The sequence below is a fragment of the Lutra lutra genome, chromosome 13, assembly GCF_902655055.1.
Source record: "Lutra lutra chromosome 13, mLutLut1.2, whole genome shotgun sequence".
NCBI classification, from domain to species: domain Eukaryota; kingdom Metazoa; phylum Chordata; class Mammalia; order Carnivora; family Mustelidae; genus Lutra; species Lutra lutra.
This window is the reverse complement of record NC_062290.1, coordinates 45,052,188-45,071,683: the sequence shown is the minus strand read 5'-3', so window position 1 is coordinate 45,071,683 and position 19,496 is coordinate 45,052,188. Positions and strand designations below refer to the sequence as shown.

At 44.9% G+C, this 19,496-nt stretch overlaps 1 protein-coding gene across 1 annotated transcript in view; it reads right to left on the bottom strand.

Moving 5' to 3' along the window:
- The window catches only part of ADAMTSL1 (ADAMTS like 1), a 932,409-nt gene that overhangs the window by 136,647 nt on the left and 776,266 nt on the right, over positions 1 to 19,496 (bottom strand). Inside the window, 3 exon segments of the mRNA XM_047700005.1 lie at positions 3,391 to 4,516; positions 5,418 to 5,571; positions 10,980 to 11,159. Of these exon segments, the coding sequence (XP_047555961.1) occupies positions 3,391 to 4,516; positions 5,418 to 5,571; positions 10,980 to 11,159 (1,460 nt within the window).

The window sequence follows — 19,496 nt, the reverse complement described above, 5'->3', positions numbered from 1 at the left end:
GTTAAATGCACTCAGAAACAGTAATCAGCCATTAAAAATGGTGAAGCAGATCTCTACATGCTATAATGCAATGTCTCCTAGACCTATTGAGTGGAATCCACATGAAATTTCTAAACACGAGTAATATCCCATTACAAAACTGAATCATATGTGTGTATATGTGTTTTATATATAATACAATAAAATATATAAAAATTCCAGAAGGATGTATACCAAATTATTAAGAGAGGCAGACTCTGGGGAATAGATGTGGGAGGATGAGGGAGACTTGCATTTGTCCTTTATAGATTTAGGTATTATTTGAATTGTTTTATGGTCTCTTTATTGCTTTTATAATAAAAAAGAGAAAAAATATCAAGCACTATATTAAAAAAAATACAAGTGAAATCCAGCAGTAAATACATCTGTTCAGCTTTAAGTGAACACATCCCTAACTCATGCGATCAGTGAACCCCCGTTTTGTGGAGCACCGAGAAAGAGCTTGTGCAACAGTTTGAAGTTATTGGCCTCAAGGCTCTCCCCACTCCCCAGCAGCATACGGGTTTCTTTTTCTTCTCTGGCCTTTTGTAAAGGAGTGAAGGAGGTAGAAGGGTCCTTAGAGGCGAATTGGTACAACCCCATCCACCTGCTTTTTAAGATGAAGGGACTAAGGCCATACAAAGTAAAGGGTTTTGGCAAGATCAGCCTGAAGCCCTCAGTCCTCATCTGACTCCGTCTGCATCCTATCTTTAGTCACCAGGGGACCCAGATGGGCTGGGACCCTTGGACTTCATACAAAGTATCTCCAGCACTCAAGGAAATGGTCAGGACCTCTGAGTAAGCCATGGACTCAAATGTTCTCCCTGAAGTTCCAGGTACAGCAGAGTCCTGGTGACCCCTAATCCCCTTCCCAACAGCCTGCCTTGTCTACAGCTTTTAGGAGGAAGGAAGTGACCCTGGAAATAGCTGATAAACACTAGTAACTTGGCATCCCTAGTGAAGTACAGATGTATGGAAGTATGAACTCACCCATTCACTCAAAACAGCATGGGCTTGAGGTGGGCAGAACTGGGTTCCAATCTGCCCTCTTGATTCTGCCTGTTGCCAGCTAGCTAACATCGTCAAGCTCCTAAACTACTTTGGGCCACGGTTTTCTAGCTCTGAAATAGAGATAAGAGCTCCTGTGTTACCCTCTGTGGTGGTTGTTAACCAAGATGGTGGCTATGAAAAAGTTGCTAGCACGGAGCACTAGGTCTGTTGCTAGTCAAGAAATGCTAATTTCCATCTTCTCCTGTGCACAATCAACTGTTTCTCACTCAACCCCAGGAGTGCAATCCTGGGCACAAGGCCAAGGAAGTATGAATAAATGGCTCCTACACTTGAGAAGCTGACTGGCTGATGGAGATGACGACATGATTTGGTCAGAGTAGGTATGACAGGTGCATTAACAGAGGTCCAGTGGGCCACCCACTCAAGCACAAGGGCACCACTCTTAGCCTGCTTCCAACATCCTCTGGCGCTACCTCTCATTGACTCAGTGACCTAAGGGGATTTACTCTAACCTCAGCTTGACCCCAAAATGTGTTGTAAAGATTTCTAGAAAGACCTGCGGGAATCCTAGCAATTAAGCTGATCAAGGAAAGTACAAGCTGGGGAGGACGAAGGAGCCCACAGGAGGAGAAGATCTCAAGGTGTGCGTTCAAACCACCTGGCACACGAATCCTGCATTCAGACCTTATCTCCAGAGCTTCTGTGGGTCCCACATCTGTGTCTCAACTTCCTATTGGTAAATACCACAGTATTTACTCCATATGGTTATTTCTGAAGATTAAATAAGATAATGCCCTTAAAGCACTGATGACAGTGTCTGACACAAAGAGGACACAGGAAAAATACTTAGTATTGTCGGTATTAAAGTTATTTGGTCTATAAGTATTAAGGCCGAAAGGCAACATTACTGACATTTCAAAAGGCACCAAAGATGTGGGCAGGCTTGACAAAATCACATTTGTTCACTGGGTCTCAGAAGAGCACAAAGAAATGTGTACTCTTTGGACTCAAACTTGATATTGAATCCTTGGTCTGACTCTTGCTAAAGTATGATCTTCTCGGGTGAGCTGCTAAACCTTGCTTTTCTGTGTGACCCTGGAGGACAAGGTCAATCTTGGAGACTGACTGACAGAATAACAAGGGCACTTACATAGAAAAAACCTGGCAAACTGCCTGGCACGATACACCTGGGCATCTTTCTTTCCTTACCCAAAACCAGCAAACTAGGGATGAGGATGGCCGAATAACAGTATTTAGGATTACGTTTAATGAAAAGAGCATCCTCCATGGATTCCAAGCAGATAACAACTTAAAATGAGGACCCTGGACCAGAGGATCTTAAGGAGCCCTCTCTCACTCAGAGTATAAGATTCTTCTACTGACTGCCCATCGTATTTGTGTCACCTGCCTTGGCTCTGCCAGCTAACAAATAAGATCTTCAGCAAGTTCCCAGGCTTTGTTTACTCTTCTGTGAAGTGCAGCTAAAGACTGTACCCGCTTCTTGGGGCCACTGTTAGAATTTGGTGAAATAAACACAGAAAGACCATATTTGCCTGGTGGACAGTCATGACTCAATTAATGCTAGCTATCCCTGTTGTCAGGGCCACTATAAAGACTAAAAGAGAATGGATGCAGGACTTATGGCACAGTTCCTGGCACACAGTGTTCAAAAATATTATCATTATAACTTCTACCACCGCCATTGATTTTACATTACGAATGGCTGTGGCCCAAGGAAACCAGTAAGTAATACGTGCTGTCATCTGGGTAATGACACACCCGCACAGAGACACCATGAGATATTAGGATAATTAATCACAGGTCTGACTGGGAATAAAAGCTTTCTGGAACAAACAGCTTTGTCCGGCCCAGACAGAGGATGGGCTCACCCACGGAGAGCAGCAGGTGCCAGCTGTCCTCTCTCCCTAGCCCTGGGGGACCACACACACGGAGACAGTATTCTGATGTATAAGCTTTTCAGTGATTCCAGCTCACAGAGTGGTAACGTAATAGTGCTTTGGCCTGGAGTAGTAGCTTTCTGCCAAAAGTTCAAAGCTATCTGGAAAGTATCTCATTAATCTCTGGGACTCTATGGGGATGGGATGGACAGGCATTGTTGCTATTACCTTATAAAGAGGACAGCATAGTGTTTAGAGAAATTAAATACCTTCTGCTCCAGCAGTCCTATTGGTACTAAAAGAGGACTTGAAACCCAGGATGCCATTCCTGAGGCCCAGGGCCCTCAGCCCTACCCTTGGAACCACCTTGGAGGAAGAGTGAATCAAGTACCTTAGACGAGATACGGCTCCTTACCAACAGCCCCCCGCCCCCCAACACACACCGGGTTGCTGCAAGGCTCACCTGTCACTGAATTGCACTTCTTCTCCGTTCCTGGCCCAGCTGATGGTAGGCCTCGGGTTGCCTACGGCCTCACAGTGCAAAAGCACGCTCAGCGTCCCGCTGGCCAGGGCCACAGTCTGCCCGAGGTGGGTGACCACCTCGGAGGCCGAAAGCTGCTGGGCAGCTGAGATCTTCCGCAAGATGGTGGGCTTGCGGTGGGGCCGGCGAGAGCCACCTGCGGCCTCCCCGGTGGCCGAGGTCCGGAGTGAGCTGCTAAAGCCAGACACGTGCTTATGAGGGGAGATGGCCACAGGGGGCATCCGCCGCTCCGACGGCTTGAGCAGCACGTCCTGGTGCTCCATGTGGCTGCGGAAGATCTCCTGGGCCAACTGGGCCACCAGGTGCTTGCTGTAGACGTCTCGAAGCTCCTCGGGCTGCTGTGAGAGGTTCCTGAGGATGTCGTCCAGGCGCCTCTGCTCGGCCACCATGGTGAAGGGCAGGTGCCAGAGGGCCTGCTCTGCGTTCTGGTCCTCCTCGGAGGACGTGTTCCTTTCCGTGGAGTCCTGCACCTCCCACGAGGCGAGGAGCTCCCCAGGCCAGCCCCCCTGCTCCAGCAGCCGGGAGACAAGGTCGTCGTAGCGGCTCCCCGGGTCGCCGGCGGGGCCCCGCTTCTCGGCCTTGCTGCCGTTAGAGAAGATGCCGTTCTGGTGTTTGTGGGTCTGCAGGGTCTCCTTCGGGCCGGCCTTCCTCGTCACGACGGCCTCCTCCTCGCCCCGCAGGCTCAGCGGCCGGGCCACCAGCTTCCGGTTGCCTCCGAGGAGCTTAATGACAAACTGCTCGCGGGCGGGTCCCGCCGAGCAGGTGTAGATGCCCGCGTCCGAGGGCTTGAGGCGGTGGATCTTCAGGTAGCCGAAGGGGGCCACGGTGACATGTGCCGAGCTGATGAGGTGTTGGCCGTCCTTCTCCCATGTGATCAGGGGCTTGCGGAAGCGCCGTGTGGGGCAGCGCAGCACCACCGCCGTCTTGGGGAGCAGGTAGGCGAACCCCCCCACAACAAAGTGCAGCTTCCTCTGTCGCCGGGTCTGGATATAGATCTTCCTGGCGGCCGCGATGTGAGGGCTGTGCTTGGTGGATGGCCGCCCGGGCCCTGCAACGAAGGGGATGGAAGGGAAGCCAGATAGCCGGAGAAAGAGAAGGGACGGCAGAGGACAACGAGGGTGAACACAGGGACAAGAGAGAGGGGACGGAGAGGGCAAAGACAGAGAGAGAGGAAGAAGCAGCTTGAGTTTATTCCGGCGGGGGCTTTCATTTACTGCCTTATGGCTTTCCGGGGAGGAAGTGGCCACCAGCTGAGGCCCATCAAGGCTCAGCAAAGCAATACTCCAACTAATACAGTGCAGTGGGGTAGCCTGCCATGGCCCTGCTGGGACTTTCTACCCCTAGAAGCTGAGATGCAGGTTCTAGATGGGGGTGGGGAGGATGTCAGGGGAAAGGCAGTTCCTCCCATTACAAGGATTGAAAAAAAAAAAAAAAAGAAAAAGAAAAAGCAAGCAAGCAAGCATCATAAAAAGAGGCAGAGGACAAAGGGAAGGAGAATCTCTCCCTTTCCACCTTTCCCCTTTGGGTTCTGCAGAGCACCAGGGCCCTAATGTACTGGGGTAGGGGAGCCCAGAGGTGTTACAACTCTAGGGATTAATATTAAACAGAACAAATCTGTTTAGGGCATTTTAAAAACCCCAGAGTGGACAACACTAGGCTTCATTAGTAATATGTTGACTCCAGCTTCCAGATCTCTCTATGCCAGCAAGTGAACTTTGCTCTACCCCCTGCAAACTGTTTTTCCAGCCGAGAAGAGAATTCGGCCTGGCCACGTGTAATTAAGATTCCTTTTCCATCTCCAGCTGAGCTCACCAGCCTGCTGCCCTCCTTGGGCTCTCCTGTCTGATGATCTCCCACCGGTCTCGGGTTTAGGGAAGGCTACTGCGTGGCCACAATTGCTTCTGGGTGGGTCTGGTCTCCCCCCATCCCCAGAGCTCTGACATACTCACGTGCACAGGTGGCCAGCATGCAGGGCCTGATGGCTGAAGAGAAGGGCAGGGGAGGGCACAGGGAGGAATTGACGACAGCCGAAAGCCCGGTTTTCAGCACCTTCCGGCAAATGGCGCTTCGAGTCTGCGTGCCTTCACCACAGCTCGTGGAACACTGGGGAGGAAAGAAGGACCACCTGCATGTAAATGCGGGGAACTGGAGGCTACTGGGTTCTGGTATGGACTCCCAAACTCACCAGAATGTGAGAAAAGCTGCCTGGAAAAGCAACAGTCACTATTAATTATGTAGCATGGTGGGAAGACCCAAATGTCCATATTGTAAACACATTCTAAGATTTTTCTACTCAAAAGTTTCCTGTAGAAACTCTGTTTTTTATTTATGTGGCCTGGGCTTTAGAGTTACAGAGTCATAGAGTCTGTTGCAATCTCAGCTTAGTAATTTACCAGTTGGCAACTCAGAGTCTGTTTCCACTTCTTACACTTAGCTTGCAAGGTTGGGAGTTAAATGAGATAATATATTTGAAACTTCACCCACAGTGGTGGCAGTTGCGAATTTTTTCCTCCTTCCTTCACAAATGTAATACTTTACATTTATTAGATAACTGTTCTACATTTACTTTGGCTGAGGTAGGTGCTAATACTATGGAAAAAAATTGTGCAAGGTGGTTTGTAACCTCAAGGAGCTGTCATCTCATAATGAGTGGGGGGGGAATCCAAATGCATTGTTAAACTGAAATACCGCATGAGGGAGAGAGAAATCAAAACTACAACAAGATACCACTTCATATTCCCTGGAATGGCCATAATAAAAAGAGACAGACAGTAACAAATGTTATTATAAATGTAAATGTGAGCAATTAGAACCTTCCTATATTGCTGGTGGCAACATAAAATAGTATAGCCCTCTTGGAAACAGCCTGATAGTTTCTTAAAAACATAAACATAAATTTACCCCATGACCGAGCAATTTCACTTGTCGGGTATCTCCGGAGGGAAGTGCAAACATCCATCCAAAGACTGTATGTGAATGTTCAGCAGAGACAAAAAAGTGGGAACCACTCAAATGTCTGCTGGTGAGTGGATAAACAAAAATATGGTCTATCTATATGTGGGAATGTTATTCTACCATAAAAGGAATGTTGTTCTTCTGGATATGTGGTCAACAGATAAACCTTGAAATCATCATGTGAAGTGGAGTTTAATAGTATGTTATTTACACCTTAATAAAGTGGTTCAAAAAATTAGATAGTAATACAAAAATTTAGTAGAAATATAAAAGTACAATACGAGTATTACAAGATTCATTCTAACGATGGTTGAATGCTGACGGTGCTCTAGTGATTTCCTGACCTAGGTTTCGAAGATGGGTAGTCTGCATGTGTGGAGAAACTGGGGATAATCATGGGAGGCAGGGGAATATCCAGAATGAAGTTTGAAGGGTTCAGTGCAAAAATCCAAGGCAGGCTTCGGGGGGGCAGAGCTAAACCAGTTGGACTGAAGAGAGGGAACAATTCGAGAGTGTCAGGAGCTCATGAAGTAGTTTGGGGCCAGATGTTGGAGACTTTTAATTTTCAGACAGGAGGCTTGGAACTGGTCCACAAGGCAGTGAGGAGCCATTGGAGGGAGGAGTGAAATGATGAAAGAGGTGTTTTGAGAAGGTTAATCTGGCAACGGTGTCTGGGAGAGAAGGGAGTAGGAGATGTATGGCAGGCAGGGATGTCAGTTAAGGAGGCTGCCACGGTAGTCCAGGCTCGAGATGATAAAGACCTGAACTGGGGTCATGGCAGGGTGCCACGTTAACTTGAAAAATGACATTAAAACCAAAAAATATTACATTTTCAAGTTTTATATGCTAACCCACTGACATGAACTAAGCTCTGATACACAGCACCCTGAAAGATATTTTAGATGCAAAAAATGGAGGTAAGAAACCCACTGCTTTTGTTTCCTAATGATTGTGGATTCCAGATTCCACCCACCCCTTATTTGATTGTAAATGCCAGTACCAAATCCCAGGATCAGGTGGGATGGAGGCAAAGAGCCTTGAAAATTGAAAAGCGTTGGGGCATCTGGGTGGCTCAGTCATTAGGTGTCTGCCTTCGGCTCAGGTCATGATCCCAAGGTTCTGGGATGGAGTGCTGCTTCGGGCTCCCTGCTCAGCAGGTAGTCTGCTTCTCTATCTCCTACTCTCCCTGCTTCTGTTCCCTCTCCTGCTGTCTGTCAAATAATAAATAAAATCTTAAAAAAAAAAAAAAAAGAGCATGGTAAGTTCAGTACTACCAACCAGAAAAATAGACCATGTGTCTCAAGATCAGTTTATGATTTTGGTCAAGTCTAGTTCTTTCTTGAGGCTTGATTTCCATATCTCTAAAATAAAACTAAGTAAGAGTAGGTATTTTTAAACCCTGTTCTGTGTAGAGGAAATGATTCAGGGGCTTTTCAGTTGATCTGGAGATCTAACCCTTGGAGATCTGGGATCCTAACACACACTTCAACCAAAGCAACTCTGATTTTATCTGTTTTAGATTCTTGGCTTCATAGAAACATTTCATTAGAAAAAAAGGGTCTGGTGGCTTCAATTTTTAAAAGAACAACCAGGCTATAGGATCTTCTAAGTTCCTTCTATCTCTAAAACTGACTACTCTGACGTTAATTTCTTTTATATTTTTTGGGAGAAATGACTTTCATAAAAGTATGATTGAAAAATATGTAATAGCCAACTATTTCAAAAGATGCAAGGAATTCTTTTAAAGAAGAACTTTAGTCTCAAAATAGAATCTGAAAGTAATTTTATTTGAAGTGTCTAAAATTTTGGCTTAATTCTGTCTCTGAGGGATTCTGTGCAGTAACTGTAAGATTGAGCCCAGATAGTTGAGGATGAAAAACACCCATAGATCATCCAGGTCTTCCTTTCTCCAAGGGGAGCCTTGGCGGGGGGGGGGGGAATGTGGAATGTGTGTTTCATCTCAGTGAGAGGGCCAAGGCAAGAGGGCCAAGGCTGTTGGGATGACAGGGCCAATGGGAGACTCCATGAACACCCCCCAGAGCTCATTTGTATGGCACCAGCTTGAGTTAAATCCCAGTGAATTGGTGATTACTTCCTACTTCCTACCATTCCTAGCCCCTCCCCAATGTTTGGAATTTCCATTCATCAACCCAGTTAACCCAGCACTTATGAATATTCCACGGAGAAGGGCTAAAGCTGTCTTACTTCCCAAAGTGTAATTTCCTCTTCCCAGGAAGAATGATAAAGCCTGCGGGAAGCCTGGGCCATGACTCTGGGTCCAGCTGGTCAAGGGAAGTGCTGTCTTTTATTTCCTCTCCTCCTGACAATGAGCAGGAGTGGAAGAGAATCATAACAATAACAGGGCTCACTTTTACTAGGCACGAGGTAGTTTACATACCTCGTTTAACTGAAGCCTCCCAAGAACAACATGAGCAGACATTATTATCTCCAGTATTCACATACACAAACTGAGGCCTAGAAAGGTTAAATAGTGAGCCTGAGGTTAGAGAGCCAGTAAGTGGCAGAGTCAGGATTGGAATCTAAGTTTGCTTAACTCCTTTTTGTAATCTTTTTTTGAGAGAGAGAGAGAGAGCAAGAGAGCGTGAGCGTGTACAAGCGATGGGGGAGAGGGAGAGGAAGGGAGAATCTTCAGCAGATTCCACGCCCAGTGCAGAGCTCAATGTGGAGCACCATCTCATGACCCTCGTGACCCTGAGCACAACCTGAGCCAAAGTCAAGAGTCAGATGCCTAACCGACTGAGCCACCCAGGCGCTCCTGTGAGTCTAACTCCTAAGCACACATGACACTGTTCTAAAGGTCTGTGATACTTAATGGGCCCCAGAGGACCTCAATTTGGCAGTCTCCTTTTCTTAGTGCCTAATCCAAGTGTCCCTGCTTCAAATCTACAGGACTAAAAGAATTTTAGGCCTGAATTCTCTGTGTCCCATGTGCTCAGAGGCCACAAACTACAGGAACAGGGGAGTACAATTATAATACCCACAAGTCCCTTCCTCAGCATCTCATTCATGGTAAGCATCACCGAAAGACTTAGTGGAAGGACACGTTTTAAAATATGGCCCTGGGAGGAAGTCTTCCTCCAGAGTCACTCACTTGGCAACTACACCAGTGCATTCTCCTGCACTGTTAGTTTTGTTACGATTTTTCCTATATAGTACCATACCTCAAATCAATATTCCAGGAAAAACTGACACTAACATGTTCATGCACACATGTGCATGCGCACACAAACATGCTGATTTTACATGCTTTAATCCCTTATTGTGCTGAAAGAAAATTATTTCTAAAATTTAAGAAAAATAATCATACCTACTTCCGTTCTGAGACATTTGGGGTGAGACACCACCAGAAGGTACTTTTACTGCCATATTACAAAACCTATTGTGATGTAGGTTAACTCACCCTTGCAACGCCCTTAGTAGACACCATCTGAGTGAACTCTGTAGGAGTTGCTAAGGGGCAAGAATTCTAAGAACCCAGGTTGGAAAAGGTGGCATTTTAATTTTCAGGGGCAGCTTGGCCCCCTGTGGAAGCAAGGGTCCCTGTGAAGGTTTCGACCCACAGCAGCCCCATGCCATTGTATACATACAGCACACATGCACATACAACCATACGAAGAAGGGAATGGGATCAGCAAGCCCAGTCCAAACGGTTTAGTGCAAGAGAGGGGAGGGTCTTGAATCTGTTTTTGACACAAAGATTTTTCACTTCAGGCTTGGCGATTCTGTCCTGGGCTAAATCGGCTTATGAAGCAATACTTTTGCGGGGGCTTCCTTCTGGGAGACACACATGCCTATGAAGCTGGGGGAGCTGTAGGCAATTCCCAGCAGGAGTGTAGGGGCTGAAAACAAGTTAAAGCTGGGTGTAAACGACTTAATTTATGCTAGTGTTCGAATAGGAATTATTTAGAAAAGTAGGTCAGTTGGGGGTATATCCCTAACTTACGAGGCAAGTCAGGAACGGTGAAAGCTGACGTAATCATCCCCCCAGATGCAAACAACAGGGGAAATCAAGTTCTCTTGCTGGGAAGTTGTTAACATCTTGCAGCCAAGAAACGGACAGTAAAGATGCAATATTTCCCTGGCCTTCTTTTCTTAATAAATCATGTTCCTTATTGTCCAGTAACTTGGAAGGGAATAATCAGAGAGGCTTTGCCTTTCCTGAAAAGAGACTAAAAACCTCTGGGGGGAGGAGGTGCCGGGAGGTCGGGAAGGTGGGTGTGCGGATAAAGGTAGAATAACGGGGTCTTCTGAAAAATATTCTGAGCCAAACAAGGCCTGGTTTTGTTCCACGAGGAGCCGGTTTACAGCTCCATGTTTCTGATTGTTATGTAAGGCCTGGCAACTTACCTCAGGTCCCTGCAGCCTAGTTAAAAGCAGGTTATACACACTGTGGTATAACTGGTTACAAAAATACCTCTCCATCATGTTAGGTGGATTGTCTCATTCTGTTCTCATCTTCTGTTTGTGTAAGTTTGTGGTGCCTTCTTTTCTTCCTTTGGTGTCTTTCATCCTCTCCTTCTGAGGAGCATACCTACCTCTGTCCAGTCAGAGAGGAGCCACTCGCTGGGACAGTCGTCTTTCTTGCAGGCCTGCTGGGAGGCCAGTTTTGAGGCTGAACAGAAGGTCTCAGGAAGCTCCAGGAAGCTGCCATCAGCCATGCGCTGTTTGCAAAGAACCTCACGCTTCTGGATGCCCCCTCCACAGGTCCTGGAACACTGGGGAAGGAAGAGAAAATCAGCTGAACCTAGGACAGTGGTTTGTGTGAAGACAGCCAATCCTTACCTTAGCCTTGGCTATGTAAAGAGTGGGACAAAACAAGAGAAGAAGATAAACCAAGAACCGACCCCAAGGATTTGCTTCCTTTCCTTGAAATGAATTTTGCAGCAAGATCTACTCCTTTCAGTCTTAATTTCAAGTATTTCACTAGAGCATCCAGGTATTTCCAGGGCCTTTGAATCATAAAAAGTTGTCCCTCAACTATGATTTGCAGCCCCCCAAGACAACTGGTCTAAAGGGTTAGTATAATAGAGTGTTAAACGTATTTACAACCCAGTGAAAGTAATCTGTGCAGCTTCCAGAAGGAATAGGAGAGATCTCCTGCCATCGGTGTAAATCTGCAAGAATTAATCTGCACGGAAGGCAGGCCTTTCTCTCTAAGTGTAAACATCCATTTTACCCTGGTTTCCTGAAGGACCCCCCCCTAGAACACTCTTCTTGCAGAACTGGTGATTTCTCAGGGCAATGGGAGGGAACAAGAGCCATTGGAATTCAGGATACAGGAAAATAGTCTTATGTCAGTGGATTTCAGTGGGACCCCAGTCAAGTACGTTGTTTACATGTAACTTAATAGTTACAGTCCCGCCACATGAGGGGAAAGGGGGGCGCTCTCAGGCCCAGACTGTTGGCTCTTGTCCCAGTAGGCCACTCCCTTGCAGTAACAAAGGAGCCCCCAATTTCTAGCTGGGCACATGACTTCCCAGCATACAGACTATATTTGTCGATGTCCCATGGAGGTGCACTCGGCCCTTCAGGGCTGGCCAATGAGATATTCATGGCAGGGTGGTGTGCACTTTCAGGGAGATGACCCTAAAATGAGGGTAACATTTCCCCCTTCCTGTTTTCCTTCTTGTTGGCTGGAAGGTGAACATGAGGCCTAAAATTTAACCTCCCACGTTGGACAATGATAGGCAAACAGATGGAAGCAGCCTAGCTTCCTGATTGTGATGTCACCACACGGACCCTGGATGGTCTGGGCTTATATGAGGGGGCAATACTTTTTTCCCTTATTTAAGCCATTGTGACTTTGGGTTTTCTGTCATTTTTAGTTGGATCTTTTTGTTATTTTTAGATCAGTAAGTGAGGACTGCTCTGTGCTGGGGATGCTTTACTGGCAACATTCTAGGGAGTACTCTGCTTTCTTCCAGAATACTCCTTTTGCTTCCACTTGCTGCCCTTGGGCTCCCTGAGAGGTTGGCCTGGGAAAACAAACCTGAGGATTTTTGCTCAAGAAGCAGCTCCTGCTGCAGCACTGGCCTCTCAGAACGTGTGTGTGTGCATGTGTGTGTGTGTGTGTGTGTGTGCACGCGAGCACACTGTGGAGGGGTGTCTGTGTTCAGTAAACTGTACTTGGAAATGCAAGTGGGATTTGTGCTCACAGTCAAGGTTAGGCTAGTGATACACTGAATATAGTCAGAATGGTGCTGTGGTCCAGCTGTCACCCTCTCTTAGTGGTCCCAACCCAGGATGCACTTTAAAATCACTTGGGAGCTTTTCAAAAGTACTGAAGCCTAGAGGGATCCCATCTCAGAACCATTAAATCAGAAACTCTGGGAGGTGGGTCCCATGCATCGGATTTTTAAATTAAAAAATAACAAAACTCCCAAGTAATTCTGTGCAACCAGGATTGAGAACCATCTCTCCAAATGAACCATCTCTCCACCCCTCCACCATTTCCAATGGGAATAAAATAAACATGGGGTCGCCGTACAACCCAGGAAAGCCTCTGTTAGAACTGGTAGTTATTTGGATGCTGCTCATGCAAACCTGCCCTCTGTCTGCCACTGTGACTGGCTTGAGGTCACAGAACTACTAGATGATGAAGTTAAAAAAGCTGTCAACTTCGTCTACTTAGGGCTTTTAATCCTAGAGCCTTCTGACCATTCAAACCAGTGGTGAGGCACCTTTATTTGGATTTAAAATGTAAAAAGTTTGTATCCAAATGGCCAACAGACACATGAAAAAGGGCTCCACATGTCTCCGCATCAGGGAAATACAAATGAAAACCACAATGAGATACCACCTCACACCAGTCAGAATGGCTAAAATTAACTAGTCAGGAAATGACAGATGCTGGTGAGGATGTGGAGAAAGGGGAACCCTCCTACACCACTGATGGGAATGCAAGCTGGTGCAGCCACTCTGGAAAACAGCATGGAGGTTCCTCAAAAAGTTGGAAGTAGGGGCGCCTGGGTGGCTCATTCGGTTAAGCGTCTGCCTTCAGCTCAGGTCATGATCCCAGGGTCCTGGGATCAAGCCCCGAGTCAGGCTTCCTGCTAGGCAGGAAGCCTGCTTCTCCCTCTCCCATTCCCCCTGCTTGTGTTCCCTCTCTTGCTGTGTCTCTGTCAAATAACTAAAATCTTAAAAAAAAAGGTGTTGAAAGCAGACCCTATGAGCCAGCAATTGCACTACTGGGTATTTACCCCAAAGATACAAATGTAGTGATCCAAAGGGGCACATGCACCCCGATGTTTATTATTAAGGACACATCTACAGCCTCAGAGCTAATGACTCAAGCCATGAGTGGGCCAGGCCTTTAGCCTCTCTGACTGATTTCAATGGTTCCCTGGCCTTTTCACTGATGGCAGAAGCAAACCTTAATTTTAGTTCTCGTTTAATAGCAGTTCAACAAAATCTCAAAGCATTTTACTTCTGCAATGCATTTTGTACCCACACTGCCTAACACAGTGTTTTCTATGAATGTAAATCCTCAATAAATATTTGTGGAATTGAAGTTGGTGGTTGGGGGAAATTCAATTAGTGGGTAAGAGTTCTATTGACTTAAAATATGCCTTCTTGTTAGACAGACAGCGAAGGGTTTACATTTGTTTTCGTAGTCTCCTGCATGACTTCTGAGGTTCAGCCTCCCCTTATTTTTATTGAATCTTCACTTCCAACCACCCAGTTATTCTATCATCATATTAATTATGACCTTCAGCATTCAGCCCTTCTTTGGGACTCCTTTATAATTATACAACTAACCATGCTTCGCAATTCTTTCCATTCTATGAATTATTAAAATTTTTCCACGAACTTAATGTAATTTTGCTCAAATTGTAACAGTCTGGAAAAAACAAAGTTTATGCTGGCGAGTCAAAAATTTGAATCTCAAGCTCCAACTTCTCCCCTCCGCCTACTCAACATGTCCACTTAAATACAAACAGGCATCTTGACCCAAATATGTCCAAAATGGAACTTTTGAGCTTGCCCTTTCATCCTTGCCCCAGATCTGCTCTCCTCTCAGTCTTTCCCATCTATTGGATGGTGCCATAAGCAAGACAGAAATGTAGGAAATGTCTTGAGAGTTTCCTTTTTCTCACCACCGCTTCCCTGAAAGTCAATTCATGAGCAAATACTTTCAGATGCTCTTCAAAATCAATAAGATTTACCTCCACAACAAATAAGAAATTAAGATATCATCATCTCTTGCTTAGACGACTACAAAGCTTCCTAACCAATCTCTAGTTTTCTCAGTTAGGTCCTAGCGGGATATGGATGGTGTACTCAGTCTGAAGACAGCCTCTCTCCTGATAGCCTGCTGAAAATGCCATTGGTTGATCACAATTAGAAGCCAGAAGGTAGAGTCTATATGGTCAGCCTCCTGAGACACAGGTGGGGAAGGTAGAGTGGATCTACAAGAGCAATGGAAAACATTCAGCATATCTACAGTCCATTCTCCATACAGTAGCAAGAATGATGTTTTCAAAGCATTTACCAGATCATCTAATTCCTATGTTTAACAGCCTTTGATGACTTTCCCTTGTGATTAGAATAAAATCCAAACTCCTGGAACCCTGACCAGCAAAGCACTTACATGTTCTAGTCTCTGTCCTGAAGGAATTTTGAGACTCTTTTACTTAAATTTTAACTTCATTCATTCATTTGACAGAAATTTATTCAATACCAAGCATGGTTCTAGGTTCTCAGTTCTAGGAGTGAGCAAGCAGAACCTGACACACCTCTGCAATCTTATCTTATACACGTCTCCCCTTTCTCTGCATATTTCAGCCACACTGGTTGTGTGTGTGTGTGTTGTTTCTCCCACAGGGCCTTTGCACTTGCTCTTCTCACACCTGGCCCACCTTCCTCTTACATCTTCACATGGCTGAGTGTTTCTAATGATTCAGATTTAATTTCATTCTTACCTGCTTGGAGAACCCATCCTTAACCTCCTAGACTAGGGTAGCCAAAGTGTCTCTATTCTATCAGCCTCCTTTTTTTTTTTTTTTTAATTTTTTTATTTTTAAATAGCTCTTTACATAGCTCTTATCCCTCTGGAAATTATCATCCATTATCCTGTTAACTCTATGAAGAAAGGCATTTGGGTTCTTTTGTTGCTTATATTAGTGTTTGAGAATTGCATTCAAAACATCCCCCCAGTGTGAGAGTGTTACCTCTCAAGTAAGAGACCTTAAGATCAGATGTCTCCAGCTCTAGTTTTCTTCCACGCCTTCTCTAATTTTTTTTTTCTTTTAAAATTAACAATTTCTTTTTCCTAGTAAAAAACTGTTCAGGGTGTGAGCTAAACAGTAGCTCATTTTATAACTGATCCTGGAGGAAAATGACGTTTAGGTGTGGTGGATATAAATACATCTACACTGTAGTGGAAATGCAGTATATTTTTCTTTGAGAGAAATCATAGCTGATTCATAAAATCATTATCCCCTAAGCCCCCAAATCGCGTCAAACCACTTTTCTTCTAATCCTTTGATTATAATTCACAATCAAATCCCCCATGAGTCCCGTTGAGTCTGTGGAGGCATAGAGAACATGCTCTTAAAGTTTCTGTTACCTGGTGACTGACATTTTCGGCACTTCACTAATATGTTGGGTTGGTAGGACTATAGATCTCTTCAATGCTTGATGGCTGAAGTTTTCTTTTTTCTAAATATCTAAGAAGACACATGGGGTTTCTTTCAATTTGAATAAATGCTCCCCAAACAAACAAGTAGCCTCATAAGAAGAGCTCTCTCATCTAAGCTGCTCAGGTAGCGCTTCTTAGCGAATGTGGCAATAAGGAAAAATGCAGATTAATCTTCTCTCTCTTTCAAACTGAGGAAATGGATGAGGAAAATCACTGGTCTTATTTAAAGGGTGGGGTTGTAATATGGTTGTGCCAAAGGGGGTGACCATTCATGAAACAGAACCTAACCAGGTCATCCCTGGGTAGATAGGACCTGATTTAAGGGACAAACCCTCAGGGGATTCCCCTCAGTGCCATGCATGAGTCTGTGACCATATGGTGACAAGGCAGCTACCAGAAAATGTAAGGAAAATCAGCTTATTGTTTGGGAATTTGAACTACACAGAAAACTTCTGGGAAATTCTTAGTACCCAGGGGGTAAGGTTCAGACTTCTTGAGAATGCCTGGGAGAATGCTCACGCTCGAGCCCAACCTGAGCTGAGCTGCCAAGCCACTGTTCCTTGCTGGCCTGCCATGGGGACAATGTGCCCTTCCCTGGCATACAGATCCCTTCTCTGCCTAGGCCTTTGATCACCTTGTTCACTCTGTGAGCAGTGTCCTTTGCCTCTTTGCTATCCAGAAACTTCTAAGACATCTTTGAAGGCCCCATTCAAAGGCTCAAAGAATGAGTCACCTCCCACCCTGCCTTAAACCAAAAGGGTACTGCGTTTCTTCTATAAGGGCCAGTTGTTTATGTGCCTGCGAACCAATTCCTGCCCCGCAGTGCCTCCCTGCATGCACACAGGATTATGCATCTTTTGATGAAAGGGAATGCACTCCTCTTTCTATTCCCCAGTGTCTAGTGTAGCATCTGGCAAAAAGCACGCACTTCATAAATGCTTGTTGAATTGATGATTGGATGAACAAAAGATCCCCAAATCCAGATGTTTAAAAGATGTGACACAAACATCCAGCTGATGGGCTGAACATCCACCTTTTATCGAGCTGTCTTATCATTAACCAGAAGTTTCTTCTAAGTAAGTTGGCAGTAGGTTTTAGCCAGATGCCACGTGGGTGCTGCTGGGTGCTGTGACCCTCCAGGTATGGTAGACAACTCTCTAGATAAGTTAATATTATCAGGGAGTTTGCTCTTAAACATTTGTCTCATCTTTGCTCAAAAAAGTTTCCTTGGAGAAAGGGGAACCCTTCTACACTATTGGTGGGAATGCAAGCTGGTGCAGCCACTTTGAAAAACAGTACAGAGGTTCCTCAAAAAGTTGAAATAGAGCTACCCTATGACCCAGCAACTGCGCTACTGGGTATTTGCCCCAAAGATACAAATGTAGTGATCCAAAGGGGCACCTGAACCTCCCTGTTTATAGCAACAATGTCCACAATAGCCAAACTATGGAAAGAGCCCAGATGTCCATTAACAGATGAATGGATGAAGAAGATGTGGTATATACACACAATGGAATACTATCCAGCCATCAAAACCCACAAAATCTTGCCATTTGCAATGATGTGGATGGAACTAGAGGGGATTATGCTAAGTGAAATAAGTCAATCAGAGAAAGACAATTATCATATGATCTCACAGATAAGAGGAATTTGAGAAACAAGATGGAGGATCAAAGGGGAAAAGAGGGAAAAATGAAACAAGATGAAACCAGAGAGGGAGACAAACCATAAGAGACTCTTAATCTCAGGAAAAAAACCGAGGGTTGCTGGAGGGGATGGGGTGGGAAGGATGGGGTGGCAGGGGGATGGAGATTGGGGAGGGTATATGCTATGGTGAGTGCTGTGAATTGTGTAAGACTGATGAATCACAGACCTGTACCCCTGAAACAAATAATACACTATATGTTAATAAAAAAAAAGTTTTCTCGGTGGGTTTACACTGTTGAAATGGCTTTGTTAGAAATTCTTAAAAACCATAGATAAAATTTCAAATAATAAAGTTTCCAAAGTCTCTGACAACTTTGTGAACAGGTTGAGATTGCCTGACAAGGCTGATAGTTCTGAAGTGAGAAGCAGGAGGCAAGGAAGAAAATTTTAAAGAGAACAACAAGAGAAATTTAATAAAACTAAATGAAAAATGTTTGCCTTTATGAATCATTTAAAATGAAATTGTGGTATAAGAGGTAGAGCTCTAGTAAGGGGTATTATAGGGGTATTATTTTTAAATATGTGCCATAAATTGAATAAATAACAAAAAACAGTATTTTGTTACTTATCTTTGCCATCATACGTGTTTTATGATAATAAGGTCATAGATCCATTACTTTTATAAGAAAGTAAAAAATTTACAATAAGGGGAGCACTTAAAAGTTTCATTTCTTGGGCTCCTGGGTGGCTCAGTGGGTTAAGCTTCTGCCTTCGGCTCAGGTCATGATCTCAGGGTCCTGAGATCGTACCCCGCATTGGGCTCTCTGTTCCTCAGGGAGCCTGCTTCCCCATCTCTCTCTGCCTGCCTCTCTGCCTACTTGTGATCTCTGTCTGTCAAATAAATAAATAAAATCTTAAAAACAAAAAGGAATGTAACTTTTTTTTAATCATTCATTTATCTTGAGAGGGGAGGGGCAGAGGGAGAGGGAGTCCCAAGCAGACTTCTTGCTGAGTGTGGAGCCCCCCCATGGGGCTTGATCTTATGACCCTGAGATCATGACCTGAGCCAAACCAAGAGTTGATTGCTTAACCAACCAAGTCACCCAGGTGCCCCTAAAAGTTATGTTTCTATACGCAATTACAGTGGCCTAAGTGCCTTGTATTTTTAAAAGACTTTCCCATGATGAACACACTAAAAAATTCTGCCTGTCTTGAGACCTTTGGTTTCATCTTGATGGCTTCATTTACTGAATGCTGAGTTCATTTCCTTGGTCGCTCAAGTCATATTATTGAGCCCAACACAAAGTGACATTTATGTTCTTCCTAAGGTCAGCTTTCTAGTTTCGACATAACATGTTCAGTTCGTAGTTTCTAACTCATTGCATTCCTTTCTTCATTTACTCATTCATTGTTTCATCAAACACTTACTGAGTACTTGCTGAGTGCCAGGTACCCTATTATGTGCTGGGAGTTTAAGATAACTAAAAATTGGTTACTAAGCCTCAGATAGTTGCAGTCTAGTGAGGGGGAAAATTACCAAATGTGATCAGTTTTACAAAAGAGGGAATACAGAGGAGAGGCAACTAAGTCTTTATGGAAAATCAGGGAAGGCTCTACAGAGGTAGGGGTATCCCATGCAATGAGGGGCGAACTGAAGGGTCTTGGGCATATCTGGACAAAATCTTAAGACCATAGGATGTCATTAAGGATTTTAAAGTAGGGGTAACATGATCCAGTTTGTAGAAAATGATTCAGGTAACGAAGG